The sequence below is a fragment of the Zingiber officinale genome, chromosome 1A (assembly GCF_018446385.1).
Source record: "Zingiber officinale cultivar Zhangliang chromosome 1A, Zo_v1.1, whole genome shotgun sequence".
NCBI classification, from domain to species: Eukaryota; Viridiplantae; Streptophyta; class Magnoliopsida; order Zingiberales; family Zingiberaceae; genus Zingiber; species Zingiber officinale.
In genome coordinates this window covers 178,086,133-178,100,031 of record NC_055987.1, presented here as the reverse complement: position 1 = coordinate 178,100,031, position 13,899 = coordinate 178,086,133, and the positions used below count along the sequence as shown (strand labels likewise).

General features: G+C 44.8%; 3 protein-coding genes across 3 annotated transcripts; 1 reads left to right on the top strand and 2 right to left on the bottom strand.

Annotated features, from left to right (window-relative positions):
* The first annotated feature begins 1,517 nt into the window (after positions 1 to 1,517).
* On the top strand, positions 1,518 to 2,477 carry LOC122007312. Its single transcript, XM_042563160.1, has one exon. It carries the CDS (start codon positions 1,518 to 1,520, stop codon positions 2,475 to 2,477), a length of 960 nt encoding a protein of 319 aa, XP_042419094.1.
* A 118-nt stretch (positions 2,478 to 2,595) lies between these two features.
* On the bottom strand, positions 2,596 to 4,215 carry LOC122038516. Its single transcript, XM_042598304.1, has 2 exons — positions 3,734 to 4,215; positions 2,596 to 2,731 (listed from the first exon to the last, which is right to left on the bottom strand). Exon 1 carries the CDS (start codon positions 4,204 to 4,206, stop codon positions 3,745 to 3,747), a length of 462 nt encoding a protein of 153 aa, XP_042454238.1. The 5' UTR covers positions 4,207 to 4,215; the 3' UTR covers positions 2,596 to 2,731; positions 3,734 to 3,744.
* Positions 4,216 to 11,704: 7,489 nt separating this feature from the next.
* LOC122038515 (UNC93-like protein 1) lies at positions 11,705 to 13,381 on the bottom strand. Its single transcript, XM_042598303.1, has 2 exons — positions 12,123 to 13,381; positions 11,705 to 12,038 (listed from the first exon to the last, which is right to left on the bottom strand). The coding sequence occupies exons 1-2, from the start codon at positions 13,271 to 13,273 to the stop codon at positions 11,774 to 11,776; spliced, it is 1,416 nt and encodes a 471-aa protein (XP_042454237.1). The 5' UTR covers positions 13,274 to 13,381; the 3' UTR covers positions 11,705 to 11,773.
* Positions 13,382 to 13,899: the final 518 nt, after the last annotated feature.

Genomic DNA, 13,899 nt, shown 5'->3' with positions numbered 1-13,899 from the left:
ATAGCAATATCAAATTCTTCAATTAGTTTCTTAATCTCGGATCATTGACAATATCATCCAAATTTAATTCTACACGGGATTGATTTTTCACTTGTTCAATAACATTATTAGGCTCATTAGAGGAGTCGGAGCTGGAACTACATGTTCATTTAAAAAAATCTTGAAAACACCTGCCATTTGGGTTGGGTGTTTGATTTTTTTTTTTTTTCCTAATGTTGTTTAAGTCAAACGCTAAAGGAAATTAATACGAAAAAAAAAATCTTTCTCCGTGGTGGAAGGCGGTAGCAAGCGGACTAAGGTTAAAGTGGAGAGTCGGAGAATGATCTATGGCCTCTAGCCCTAGGCGGCTGGGCTTGATCTGTGCAGTTGTGCTGTGTTGTGGTTGGTGGGTGACCGACGATGGCTACACGATGACTATGCGTCGTGGATGACGACCACGTTAGGGAGGCTGAAGCCTCCTCAATTCCTCCTGCCCCTCGAAAATTTTCTTAGCATTTGGTGACATCCAATGGGCGGAGTTAGATTGGAGGGAGGGGGTTGAAGCCTCCCCTATGCGTCCACCACTTATAACTAGGCATTGGAAGATAAGGTTTCCTTATCTAATTTTCATTCGAGGGAAAATGATTCAAATCGATTGAAACTAAATAAAAATTTATCATTTAAATTACCTTATCCTTGATTTGACTATTAGTTTGTATGTATAAATAGGGGTGAATTGGACCTCAAAAGTTAAGACTTGCTTAATGAGTCAATAGATTTTAAATTATCGAATAACACACTAAAACTCTTTAGTTATTAAATTGATCTTTTTGTATTTCTATTAAATTGTTTTACTCTAACAATATTAACTTTAAGATTTATTTAAACTCAAGATACTTTGCGACAAAATGTTGCCTTGCAGTTAAAAAATATTAAATCTTTTTTATTTTTCCTTGAAGAGTTTGTTAATTTTGGACGATGACGTACTCAAAACGAAAGCGAAAGTCAGCATCGTCTTCGTGATGGACCGCAACCAAAACCCTGCAAGATCCCTCCCCCACAATCATTCCTTCCACTCCGGCACCGCCGTACAGTTGACAAAATTTCTACTTCCTATTTGTTTTTTTGTCCTTATATAATAATTTTAAAGTTTCACACCTTGACCCTTGAAATCATATTTTTTTTATGGGCTTTAAATTATTAATAATAATAACTGTGTAAAAATATGAAACTCTAAGATTAGAAATAGATTTTTATACTCATTTATACTAATAGTACTTATTCATGATTTATTTTTTACGTATTGATCCAAAGAATAATTGGTCGAGATGTTGGGACGTATGAATTATCTTTTACCACGTCAAATATAGAGTTTTATAAGTCTTAAAATTAAAATAATGTGCAAGTGCAGCTTCTCCAAATGGCTTCCTAAGATCACAAGCTAGAAGGGAGAGATGATTAAAACGCCAGCAGCAGCAAGAACAAAATCATCGAGTCAGTTGCTTTGGATCATCAAGATCGTCACGAGAAGCTGTTAGATGAAGGAGAGCTGGGAGCTTAATCAGCCGTTCACCAAATGCATCCGGTGGCAGCTGGAAGAAACCACCGATCCCCTCCACTGCCCTTTTCACTACTTCTGCGCCAGCTTCTACCACGGCGGCGACTACCCTCCCTCCGTCGACCTCCTCGTGTTCTTCTTCGCCTTGGCATCCTTCCTCTCCGCCGTCGCCTTCACTCTCCTGGACTTCGCGGCCAGCTCCGCGGGGGAACTCAACGTGGGAAGACTGAGACTTAGCAGGAGGCATCTGCTGCCGTCGGGACCCGTCGGGCTTCCTCTGGCGGTCCTCGTCCTCTCCCACGGCCACAGCATCAACACGATCTACCCCTTCTCGCGCCTAGCGCCGGCGCTCCTCCACGTCGTCTACGTGTCGGCGCTGGCGTTCCGGAACCGGTCGGAGAGCGAGGCCAAGTACGGGATCCTGGAGGCCACCACCGTGTCAGGGATCCTGCACGCGAGCGCGAACTTGGACTCCGTAATCTTTCCTTACTACACGGGGCTGGAGGCGGCGGCGGGGTCGACGCCTTCCGGCGCGTGCGCGTCGTGCGTCTGCCGGAAGGCCGCCCTGGCGGCCACCGGTGGAGGGCACAGGGGGTGTTCGAGGACGACGGTGGCGGTGGCGGGTGCGGTCTGCGCGAGGATGGTGTGCAGGGTGATGGGGGAGGGGAGGTGGAGAGGGTGGATGAGGAACGCGGTGGAGGGGGTCGGGTGGGGTTTGGTTGCCAGGGACTCCCTGCGGCTGATGGCGAGAGGCGGCGGCGGCGTTGCGGCGAGCCGCACCGCCCTGGATGTGGCGGTCCATGGAGGGGTCTCCGCTCTGGTTTTGCTCAATCTGGCGAGGATTGTGTACAAGTTCTCGAATTCGGTGGCGAGTAAGAAGCATCGGCATGGCGGCCAGAGGAAAATCGTAGCGAGTAGAGATTACGAAGAAATTGTATAGAAAAATCCATGTATACGTATTAATTAGTTTACGTTTCCTTGAGTAATTGTTAGTTGAGGAAATCAAACATGAGAAATTGAGAGGCAGTTTTGTGTATTACATTGGTCTTTGAGTGAGTCCATAATCTTCAAGTTTGATGTCTTCCTTGAGGAAGAATCTACAGATAGCTCTGAGCTCATCCATTTAAACACTTCAATCAAGCTTTATAAATGAATTTTATGGGCTTGAAAAAAATAATAGAATTGCCATAGAGCCTACAAGTGCAAAAACAAATTATTAGTTTAAAATTTTCTGATAAACATATTATCAAACATCAAAACACGTGATTAAGACAAATCACACCAAAGGCACCACAAGTTGTTGGTTAGCCAGAGTTGGGCTCTAAACCAGAATCCTTCAATGAAATTATATGTTACTGAGTCTCATTTTGTTGAGGTTTTTTGGAGGAGCTCATTACTCTAACTTGCAAGCAGCTTGTCCAAAGTTGTGCATTGTGCTTATGCCCAAGTTAAATGTCTGAAGGTGCTTTGACAAAATTTTCATTGATTACTCAAGGCACATAGTCCTTCATTGTAGATGTAAATAAATTTTGATCCCCAATCTAGAATTCAGGCTCAAATGTACAAAACCTCATAGGTTTAGTAATGATTTTAATGCAAATGTTCCAGCTTAAAAATTAATAACAAAGTCTGAGAAATTCCTCTTAAAGTGGAACTTGTGTGAAAACCATTACCCTCTCTTTATCTGTTATGCTTGTTATTCTTTGAGTAGAAACTCTATCTTTGCATCCTTTTAGGGGGGTTCCATCCTATGTACTCAATCATACTGCATGCCTGGCACTGAAAGTTGTCTACACTTAACTTTGTCCATAGGTTTCAGTCAGAACATGCAAAGTTATTTTATCTGAACATAATCTTCTCCTAATAATTCTCGTCATGTTTCTATAAAACAAGGTTGCTTGTTAACCAGATTGCTTTTTCATTGAGTTCACCGATTAATTATTGGCAGAACATATTATATAGTGGAGCGGTGAATCCAATTCCAGGACATATGCAATATGAATGTTCGTGCTCATCTAACATTGCAATTACAGAAAGACCCGCCAGAATTAGGATCGAAATAACGATTAGAAGAAGAATGAACTAATGGCTGTCAATAATCTTTAAACAGACAGCAAATGCAATTACAGCCGAGGAAAAAATTGAAACAAAAAGCTCCACAAGGAAAAGGGAATCAAAATCAGAATGAGAGATTACCTGTCGCCGAGTCAGAGGAAGCCGCAAAGGACGGAGAATCCGAGGACGATTAGCCATACAATGTGGAGGAGGAGGAAGGCCTGCCCGGACACGAGGCCTCTTCCGCCGTTGCCGACCTGGCACGGCCCCCGCTTGGCGACGCGAGCGCCGGCGCACGCCGCCTCCGTACAGCCGCACCAATACGTCGTGCCGTCGTCGGCGCAGACAGGATCGGGGCGGAAACAGGTGATGGGGCAGGAGGCCGGCCCGCCGTCGGATCTGGCGGCGCAGGGATCAGCGACGACGCCCTCCGATCGGGCGGCGGAGGGCAGGAGAAAGAGAAGGAGGACAGCGGAGGCGAAGGGGGAAGTGGCCATGGATCGAAGAAAGAAAGACGACAGCCTTGTTACGGAGGCGAAGAGCTGAGATTCGAGGAGGAGGGAGGAGAAGGTTCTGTACCTTTCTTTGCTTTCCTCAACCCCCGCCCGTTGCATTGCAGGATTGTTTTCGTGTCCTGTGTTTTTGCGGTACGCTTTTATTAGCTGTCTGCGGGACCTGATGTTGGTTGGTTGGGCAGGTAACGGCGGGTGGTGAATTGATGACGTAGCAGCTAATCTTTTATAAAAGTTCCTGATTAGTAAAAATTATAAAGGACATTTTTTTATTTAATGGTTAAATAGATATTTTGTTTTAAATTTATTATTAAAAATTATAAGTGTCACTTTTTTACCGAATTTATTCAAAATTATTACCGTAATTTTCCAAAGAGCCCACGGCCCACCCAAGATTTAGGATTTGCCCAAAAGGCATATTAAAGTTTGAGAAGGTAAGAAGGCGCACCTCTTTCTCGTTTTATTTCTTTATCAAAATTAATTTTTTTACCTTTTTTTCTCTTAATTTTTTTACATGTAACAAATTTTCTATATTCTCTTTCCTCTTATATTATATTAAATTTAATTAAACTTTCATCTCTTCTTTCTAAATCCTAAATTTTAAAAAACAACACCTCAACTTAACACACCAACCTATTATAGTGGTGTATGTTTTTTTAAAATTCAGTATCATAACTTAAACACTAACAATGTTGTGTGTTATTTTTTTAAACAGTAAATAATGATATATGATCCTGTCTGGAAGTTGAGTCGGATGAAGGCGGACCTCGATGTACTGAAGGTTGACGGAAAGTCGCTGCAGCGTCCGATCTACCTGACACCCTCCAGAAAGGTTCACACGGGCGGATGACGAAGGGTGATGACCGGGATGATGACGCTAGGGCTCTGCGCACACTCAGACGAGCCCACGAGTAGTTAGAGACCAAAAACCAGGGAAAAAATCCCCGGGTCAGGCCCTCCGACGCTCAAATCATGTACTTTTCCCTCAGAAGCACAGAGAAAGGACGAAAAGTAAAGACGAGTAAGAAATGACGAGTGAGTGTACCTGCATAAGGGACAAAGCATCCCTTTTTATACTGCAACGGATGTGTTCTGGGCTCTGGTGGGTGTCAGGGAATGTCGGCTGTTAGGCTTTGTCTGGCGGTGAATGACACACGACATCTTCTCATAGGCCGGCGGCAGAACCAAAGGGGTAATGAGCCCTAACTATTAGCATATTCCCTGACACTCTGATTATTCTCTGACAGACAGTTACGATTCCTTTGCTTGCTTGTCCTGTAGTGTATGGCATCCTCCGCTCGTGATTGCTACGCTAGGTCTTTACACTTGCTAACCCCGTTCTGATCTTGCTAACCTCGACCTGATATCGCCTCCAGACCTATGCTTCTAACCTTGTCCTATGCATCTCCTATTGCAGCCTCCGACCAGTCTTGCCTCTTATTAGCATTACGTGTCGCGCCCTGTATACCTTAACTCGGTTCAGTTTATCGCTACTCCCAAGCTGTACCTCTGACTTCGTCTAACCGGACCTGTATGTCTGCCTCCAATTTTACTTATCTTGGACCTTGAGGATATAAATCCTGACCTATATCCTTGGCTAACACATCCCGAACTTTACATTTTATCAATCCAAGTATCCTGAGCCATAAGGCTATAAATCCTAACCTGTATGCATCGGCCTACTTCCGCTAATCCTGAGTTCCGGCCTATACTCTTTGATCCCTTTATCCCCTGCCGTGAGGATGTAAGTCTCGACTTGTATCCTCAGTGAGCAAACGCCAGGTCTATATTCCGACCTGCTTCTATTTACTGTTATCCCTGGCTTGTACGTTCCGACCTGTACGTCAGGTTTGTATTCCGACCTGCTTCTGTCTACTGTTATCCATGTCTTGTACGTCCTGACCTACACGCCAGGTCTGTATTTCGACCTGCTTCTGTCTGCTGTTATCCCTGGTTCGTACGTTCCGATCTGTATGTCAGGTCTGTATTCCGACTTGCTTCTATCTACTATTATACATGGCCTGTACATTCCGACCTGCATGCCAGGCCTGTATTCTGACCTGCTTTTGTCTACTGTTATCCATGACCTGTACGTTCTGACCTGCACGCCAGGTCAAAATAATGCCCTTGACATATCCAAGGGTCCAATCACACACAATATCTATATGTCATAATAGTTGGAGCCTGCAACCACAAAGTTAGCACATCCTACTATTATCCTGCTTAAATTATGTATGACATGTGCATAATTAATTTGAAAACCAAAATACACAGAGGCAAACCCTATCTCTGACACCAATTGATGGTTAGTCCTAGGGAAATCGTACCGGTTCCGCTGTATAAAAATTTTGTACAAGTGTCGAACCTTTCCTAAAATAACCTATTGTATTCTTTAGAAGTTAAATTAGGAATTGCAGACGGAACTCAACATCATTGATTCCAAATTTAACTTATTTGTTCTTAATGGTTTAGATTTGGATCGCAAGCGGAACTTAACACTATTGATCCAAATCCACCTATGTTATTAATTTTATTAAATATTAATTTCAAAAATTAGCTTCCAGGACTGCATGGCGAGGCACATGGCCTTCTTGGATATGGGAGCAACCACCACCGCCTAGACAAAACCTTTTAAGGAAAGCTAATATTTACTTTCCTTAAATAGCTCTAAATTTAACAAAAAAAAACAATCGAATCACAAATTCAAAAAACAAAGAAAACACAAACTCGAAAAATAAATTTGAAAAACTAAATCTAATACCTCTTGTGTTTGGAATTCTTACAAAGAGAAATAACTAATATGATGCGGAAAACAATTGCTAATTATACATTCTCTTTGTATGCTAATGACCTCAAGATCTTCTGTCGTATTTCTCGCCTCGCCTTGGACGTCGTGTAGGCGACGATCCTCCAAGATGAACACCACATAAAGAGCTTTCTTCTTCCTCCTCTAATATCCGGCCACCACCACCACCAAGGAAAAGAGAGCAAGGGAAAGGAGAGGGAGAGAGGAACCGGCCACACCAAGATCTCCAAGCAAGAGAATAAGAATTGTTCTATCATGAGGCCTCCTCTCCCCCTTCTTTTATATTACTTGCCTAAGACAAATAAGGAAAGACTTTTTACAAAAATTAAAATCTTCCTCATGGTTTTCCTTTTCCCTTTTAATTTTTCCTTTTTCTTTCCTTTTGATTGAATTAATCACCAATCATTGATTGAGTTTAATCCTATTGGCTGGCCCCTTGCTTGGGCACCAAGCAAGGTGGCCGACCACCTTATCAAAGAAAAAGGAATAATAATTTTTTATAAAATTTTATAAGTCTTTATAAAATTTTACAAGCTCTCTTCTAATTTCCTAAAGTAGGAGTTAAAAAAGGAAAGTTTTAAAAATTAAAACTTCTCTTATAAAATTTCCATTTTTAACATGGTGATAGAAAATTTAAATTTTAAAACTTCTCTTCATTTTTTTTTTCTAAATCATGAGGATGGTTGAAAAAAGAAAGTTTTTAACTTTTAAACTTTCTTTTAAAACATATGACCTAATTCAAATAGGAAAAGTTTTTAAATTTAAAATCTCTCTTTTAAAACTTATAGTTTTCTACAAAGAGAAGATTTTAAAAATTCAAAACACCCCTCCTTATTTGAATTAATGTGACCGACCCCCTCTTGCTTGGGTACCAAGCAAGGGACCGGCCCCTTAAGAGGATAATGTGGCTGGCCATTGCTTGGTCACCAAGCAATGGACCATCCCCCTTCTTGGACACCAAGATGGGCCTTTCTTTGGATGGACTTGAGGCTATGACAGGGACCTAGAGGAGAAATTGATTTTGGCCTTCCGATGAGCTTGAGTATCCCGTGTTCACCCCGAATACACAACTCAAGTTCATCGATAATAACTCATTCCACTAGAGAGTTATTATCGCACTACCACACCAATCCCAAATTACATTATGAGCTCTTTCTTATTATGAGTGTGTTAGTCTTCCTGTGTTTAAGATAACGAATGTCCATTAATTAAGTAAGTTACTGACAACTCACTTAATTAATATATGAGTCCAAGAGTAGTACCACTCAACCTTATTGTCATGTCAGACTAAGTCCACCTGTAGGGTTTAACATGACAATCCTTATGAGCTCCTCTTGGGGACATTCTCAACCTAGATAACTAGGACACAGATTCCTTCTATAAACAACAACACACACTATAAGTAATATCATTTCCCAAGTTATCGGGCCTATTGATTTATCGAGCTAAATCTTACCCTTTGATAAGTTAAAGAAATAAATACTAAATATATGTGCTTGTTTTTATATTAGGATTAAGAGCACACACTTCCATAATAACTAAGGTCTAGTTCTTTTATTTAGTCAGTACAAACAGAACTTACCTAAAATGATCCTACTCAATACACTTAGAGTGTACTAGTGTAATTTATTAGTCAAGATAAATTAATACTTAATTACATTACAACTATTCTAATGGTTTGTTCCTTTCCATCTTAGTCGCGAGCAACTGTTTATAATTTATAAAGAACTGACAACATGATCTTCTGAGTGTGACACCACACACCATGTTATCTACTATATAAATTAATTGAACAATTACATTTAACAAATAAATGTAGATATTGACCAATGTGATTCTTTTATTTCAAAAATAAATGTTTACAAAAGCTAGGCTTTTAGTATACATTCCAACACGGTCGGCCCAGGATGACGTTGTAGGCCGAGGGAGTGTCTACCACAATGAAGGTTGTGGCCCTGGTCCTCCTGAGCGGCTCCTCTCCGAACGATATGGTTAATTTAGTTTGGTCGATCGGTTGTACCTCGTTGCCAGTGAACCCATATAGTAGGGTCGTCATTGGCAGTAGCTCACCTTGGTCGATCTTGAGCTGATCGAAAGTCTTCTTGAAGATTATATTCACCGAGCTCCCTGTGTCAACAAAAACTCGATGGATAGTATAGTTAGCGATTACCGCTCGGATGATGAGGGCATCGTCGTGCGGCACTTCTATCCCCTCGAGGTCTCACGGGCAGAAGCTGATCTCGGGTCCGCTTACCCTTTCTTGGCTGCAACCCACTGCATGTATATCCAACCGGCGGGCGTATGACTTCCGGGCTCAGTTGGAGTCACCGCTGGTCAGCCCACCAGCGATGATGTTTATTTCCCCTCGCACGACATTACTTCTGTTCTCCTCCTCACAAGTGGATGGCCTGCTTCGCTCGTGCGCGGCTCGGGAAGAATCAGTGCTTCCCCTTTGCTGATGATGATGCTACCGCTCGGGAGATCTTCTTGCATCTTCTCGCCATCCAACGGATTGATGCCTATGCCGCCATTTGGGAGAGGGAGATCGTCAATGATAGCCCCTTGGGGTCGGTTTGGCGATTGATGTTAGACCACGACAATCACGTGTGTTGTGCGACGCCGACTGGTGGAAAGAACAGAACATAGGTGTTCATACCTTGCCCTTTGGTGCCTTCGGCCGATTGGAAGCCACGTGCTGCACGGCTTGTGCCCTCGTTTCTTGGTGCAGTCGACCTTCAGCTCTTGGCCCCCTTGGCAGTTGGTGGCTGCTCAGTGGTCGCCGTTCGGTTGGCACCGAGGGTTCGGTTGGTGCCGCCTTCCTTCTGGCTGTCTGGGCCTCCTCCACATTTATATACTCATTAGCCTTCTTGAGCATATGGTTGTAGTCATGGGGCGGCTTCCTGATAGGCGACCAGAAGAAGTCTCCTTCAATGAACCCCTCGGTGAAGGCATTCATCATGGTCTCAGATGAGACCGTAGGGATATCCATAGCTACCTGATTAAATCGTTAGATGTACACCCGGAGAACTTCTCTCGGTCCTTGTTTTAAAGAGAATAAGTTGACGCTCATCTTCTGGTAGCGCCGGCTACTAGTAAAATGATGTAGGAAGGCCTTTCGGAAATCCTTGAAGCTTTGTATCGATCCGTCCAGTAATCTCCTGAACCATCGTTGTGCCGAGCTAGAGAGCGTGGTAAGGAAGACCCGACACTTCACCACATCTGTGTATTGGTGAAGGGTTGCCGCATTATTGAACTTGCCCAAATGGTCGTCTGGATCGGTCGACCCGTTGTATTCTCCAATAGCCAGTGGAGCATAGTGTCTGGGTAAAGGGTCCTACAATATTGCTTCGTAGAACTGGAGATTGATCTGCTCGGGGGACGCGTCTGCTCGCAGTGCTTTGCCTTTCCAGGCATCCTGAACGAGCGCTTCGTCCGAAGAGGATTCTCGATCTTGATTCACTTGCACGATTCCCGAGGGTGTCTGGAATAGAGCCCGATGGAACGATATTGGCGCTGGGGGTGCTTCTCCTTGCGTGCAGGTCGGCCCTCTATTTTGCCCCTAGATGGAGAGTTGCTCAGGCCGGTCCTCTTGTGCCGCTCGGCCCCCGAACGCCGATGTTGCTTGCTGTGCCAGCCGAGCGGTTAGCGCCTTTTGCTGTTGCTGCTCGACTATTTTAGATGCCCGAGCTTGCACGAGCATATCGAGCTCCTCTTGGGTGAGCGTCACGGTGTGAAGTCGTCCAGCTTCTTCCATCTTCTTGGCTCAGATACAGGTGCGTTCCCACAGACGGTGCCAAATTTAATCTTGTCTGAGAATTGAGGCGATGGACGCTGGGAGGCGTGGCGCTCCTATTGACTCTTGACAAACTCCGAGTTGAGGGGACTTGTAACAACAACAACGTCAGTGCCGAGCCAGGGTGGGGTTCCCCGACGATGGCCCTCCGACGCTCAAGTCAGACTCCAGCGGTGTATAAGTGAGGAAACGAAGAGAAGTGAAAGTAACGACGTAATAGTCAGTAGAGATCTCATACCTCTGTCAAAGCTTGGGGGCCTTTATATAGGACTCCCGGAGAGCGCGTGCATGCTTCTCAAAGCATACCCTGAAAAGACGTGTCAAAAAAATATTTCTGACATCATACCTTAATAGCCCAAGCATATCCTTGACAAGACAGTGGAAGCTTCCATCTGATGATCCTCTGCCTGACCATGCTGTCAACCATGTCGCATATCGGTGACACTGGTTCCCAGAAGGATATCACCATCTACTCCCTTTGTCTGCTTCTGGGCTGAGCAGGGGAGCCACTCGGTCGATCCTCGTCCATTCGGACGGCTATCCCTCCTGGGGCCGAGCGGGAGAGCCGCTCGCCCTGCTCTTCTTAGTCATCAGGGCAACTTTGCCCTTGGCCCGAGCAAGAGAGTCGCTCGGTCATCCTTCCACTGTCCGTTCGGCTGTGACTCCCCTATGTTAGTTTTGAGATTTCAGGTAAGTCCGAGCGGATTGGTCGCACGACATTTGGATTTGCTGATACTTGATCTTCTGAGTGTCGGAAGCTCGGTCTGGAGCCGAGCTGTATTGATGTCCGGTCGGGTTCTATTACTTCTGATCGAATGATGATGATCGGTGTGTTGACCGTCTTAACTTTGACCACCATTATGTCATGGACCCTTCTGCTGAGCGGGCCCGACCTTACCACCGGATCAAGTTTATTTATACAAATTGTCTAAAATAATAACGAAGGATTAAATAAGACATTCAATCATAATAATTATAAACATAGTAATATAATATGCTTGTAAATATTATTTTTCCTATTTGATTCATGTCAATTGAGTACAAATATAATAAACCTTAATTGATTAAAATCAATTAGAGATTATTTCTATTATTGACGTTAGAGTATCCTCGATGGGTAGAGTAGCTGATGCCTTCGCCACCTCGGTCTGCCCATCCTCGCTCTCATCTTTGTCTTTGACAGCGAGCAGCACCAAAAGAGCCAGCAGTGGGTAGCTGACCGTAGTCAAGGACCAGTTCACGATCAATTGGGACAGAAGCGGAGTCTTGCGCGTGTCGACTTGCCAAGCCACCGCCGCCCCGGCGCTCTGCACCCCCTTGTAGAATCCACTAAACCTGTTGTCGTCGTGGCAGAATTAACATTAAAGATCGCACTTTAGTACGATGTGTTTTTTTTAGGCAAATGATCGAACAGTTCACCTGCTAAGAGTCTGGGAGTCGTCGGCCAGCGCGCCGATGACCCAATAGCACAAGCTCTGGAACATGGCGTCCAGCAAGCCGTAGCTGAAGTAGAGGACGAAGGGGCCGGCGAACTTGGCGCCGGAATCCTTGAAGTCTAGCTCGTCAGTCCAGACGCCGTCGGTGTACCGTAGCTGGTTAGCGAGCCCACCGGCCCAGATGGCGGTCCCGAGTATGGCGACGGTAGTGATGCCGACGAATCCCCTGGTCCGCCGACTTTTGAAACTGAAGTCGAGCAAGTGGCCAATAGAGATCGAGCCGATCATCTGCGCGCCCCAGTAGAAGACGTTATTCAGCCCCTTGGTACGCAGGGTGAAGAGGAGGCCGTTGACGTTGTTGAACTGGTAAGTGTAGAAGAAGTTGCTGGCCCAGGCCGCCGGCGCGATGAGCAGCATCCGCCAGTCGGCGAAGAGTTTAAGGATCTCGATCGACTCGGTGCGCACGCTGGAGTATGCGATGTAGGAGGCGTGGGTGCCGTCGTCTCGCACGACTCGGGAGGGGGGAAGGATGGCGAGGGAGAGGATGGCGCCGGTGGCCATGAAGCACATAAAGGCGATGTAGGTGCCGTCGTTGACTGAGGCGGCATCGGTGCGGTGGTAATTGAGAACGAAGGGGATGAGGCCGCCAATGACTCCGCCCATGTTGAAGACGGTCCAGAAATAGGAGATGTATGTCCCCTTCCGCCCCGCTGGCGGGTAGGAAGTCATGATGGCGCCTTCGCCGGCCCAGAGGAGGCCGGCGCCAACTCCGAGCACAGCGCCGGCGATGATAGCAAAGAGCTGATGATGGTAGTGGTTGTAGTAGAGGAAGGAGCCAGCATAGAGGACGTAGGTAGAGCATCCAGCAAAGAGAGTGAGGCGGGGGCCGAGGAGATTATAGATGCCGCCGCCGAGGATGCCGAAGACGGCGAAGGTAGTGTAAAGGGCAGTGTTGGCGTTGTTAGCGGCGGTGTGGTCGACCTGGCCTCCACCGCCCATGCCGGAAAGCGCGTTGAACATACCCGGGCAGCAGAAGCACACGAGGCCGATGAGGCCCACCTGCACCAGCGGTGAGTTGTACCGGAACGGCGAGAGGCGGGCCGCCGCCGGACTCGGGTCCTCCTCCGATCCCATGATTCTCTGCTCCTCTTCCTCCTCCTTTAGATCGAAATCAACTTCCAGATGGGATCTCGCTATATATAGGCTTAAAGCAGATACTTCAGGGATTAATTATCGGATATTATCTTTGCATTTTATTGGATATTATCTTTATATTTGGCAGAAGTGATAATTTGTAGATTAGAATTTAGAACCGAATCGATTCCATTTGGCAGATATTTATTTAATTTTGAATTTTATTTTCCACAAATGATCTATTGTAGTTGACTTATTTGGTTTTGTTTTGGCCTTTCGTGTTTAAACCTTACATTTGTTTTCCTTTCCTCATTAAAGCGCTTCATATCGATCACTCAAAAATATAAATATAATAAATATGTTTAAACCTTACATTTGTTTTGGTCAATCATATGGATAAATTGAAGAAATGGACTAATGACAGTCAGTAATTTCAAATCCTTTATAATAATGACGGGCGCATAAGAAAAGTATTTATTTCAATTGTATCGAGATTCGAATCTTAAATTTTATGATGACAATATCTCATACGGTCATTTAATACTTCATTTACAATGCCACAAATGAAAGTTGAGGCCACTGATTGCATGCTTTAGATATTTGTCCCTGTGTAGGTCAGCTTAGAT

Excerpts from the sequence above, each read along its gene's own strand:
- LOC122007312 (XM_042563160.1), top strand. The coding sequence starts at position 1,518 with ATGAAGGAGAGCTGGGAGCTTAATCAGCCGTTCACCAAATGCATCCGG.
- LOC122038516 (XM_042598304.1), bottom strand. The coding sequence starts at position 4,206 with ATGCAACGGGCGGGGGTTGAGGAAAGCAAAGAAAGGTACAGAACCTTC.
- LOC122038515 (XM_042598303.1), bottom strand. The coding sequence starts at position 13,273 with ATGGGATCGGAGGAGGACCCGAGTCCGGCGGCGGCCCGCCTCTCGCCG. Across the intron at positions 12,039-12,122 it reads GACTCCCAGACTCTTAGCAG|GTTTAGTGGATTCTACAAGG; the intron begins GTGAACTGTTCG and ends CGACGACAACAG.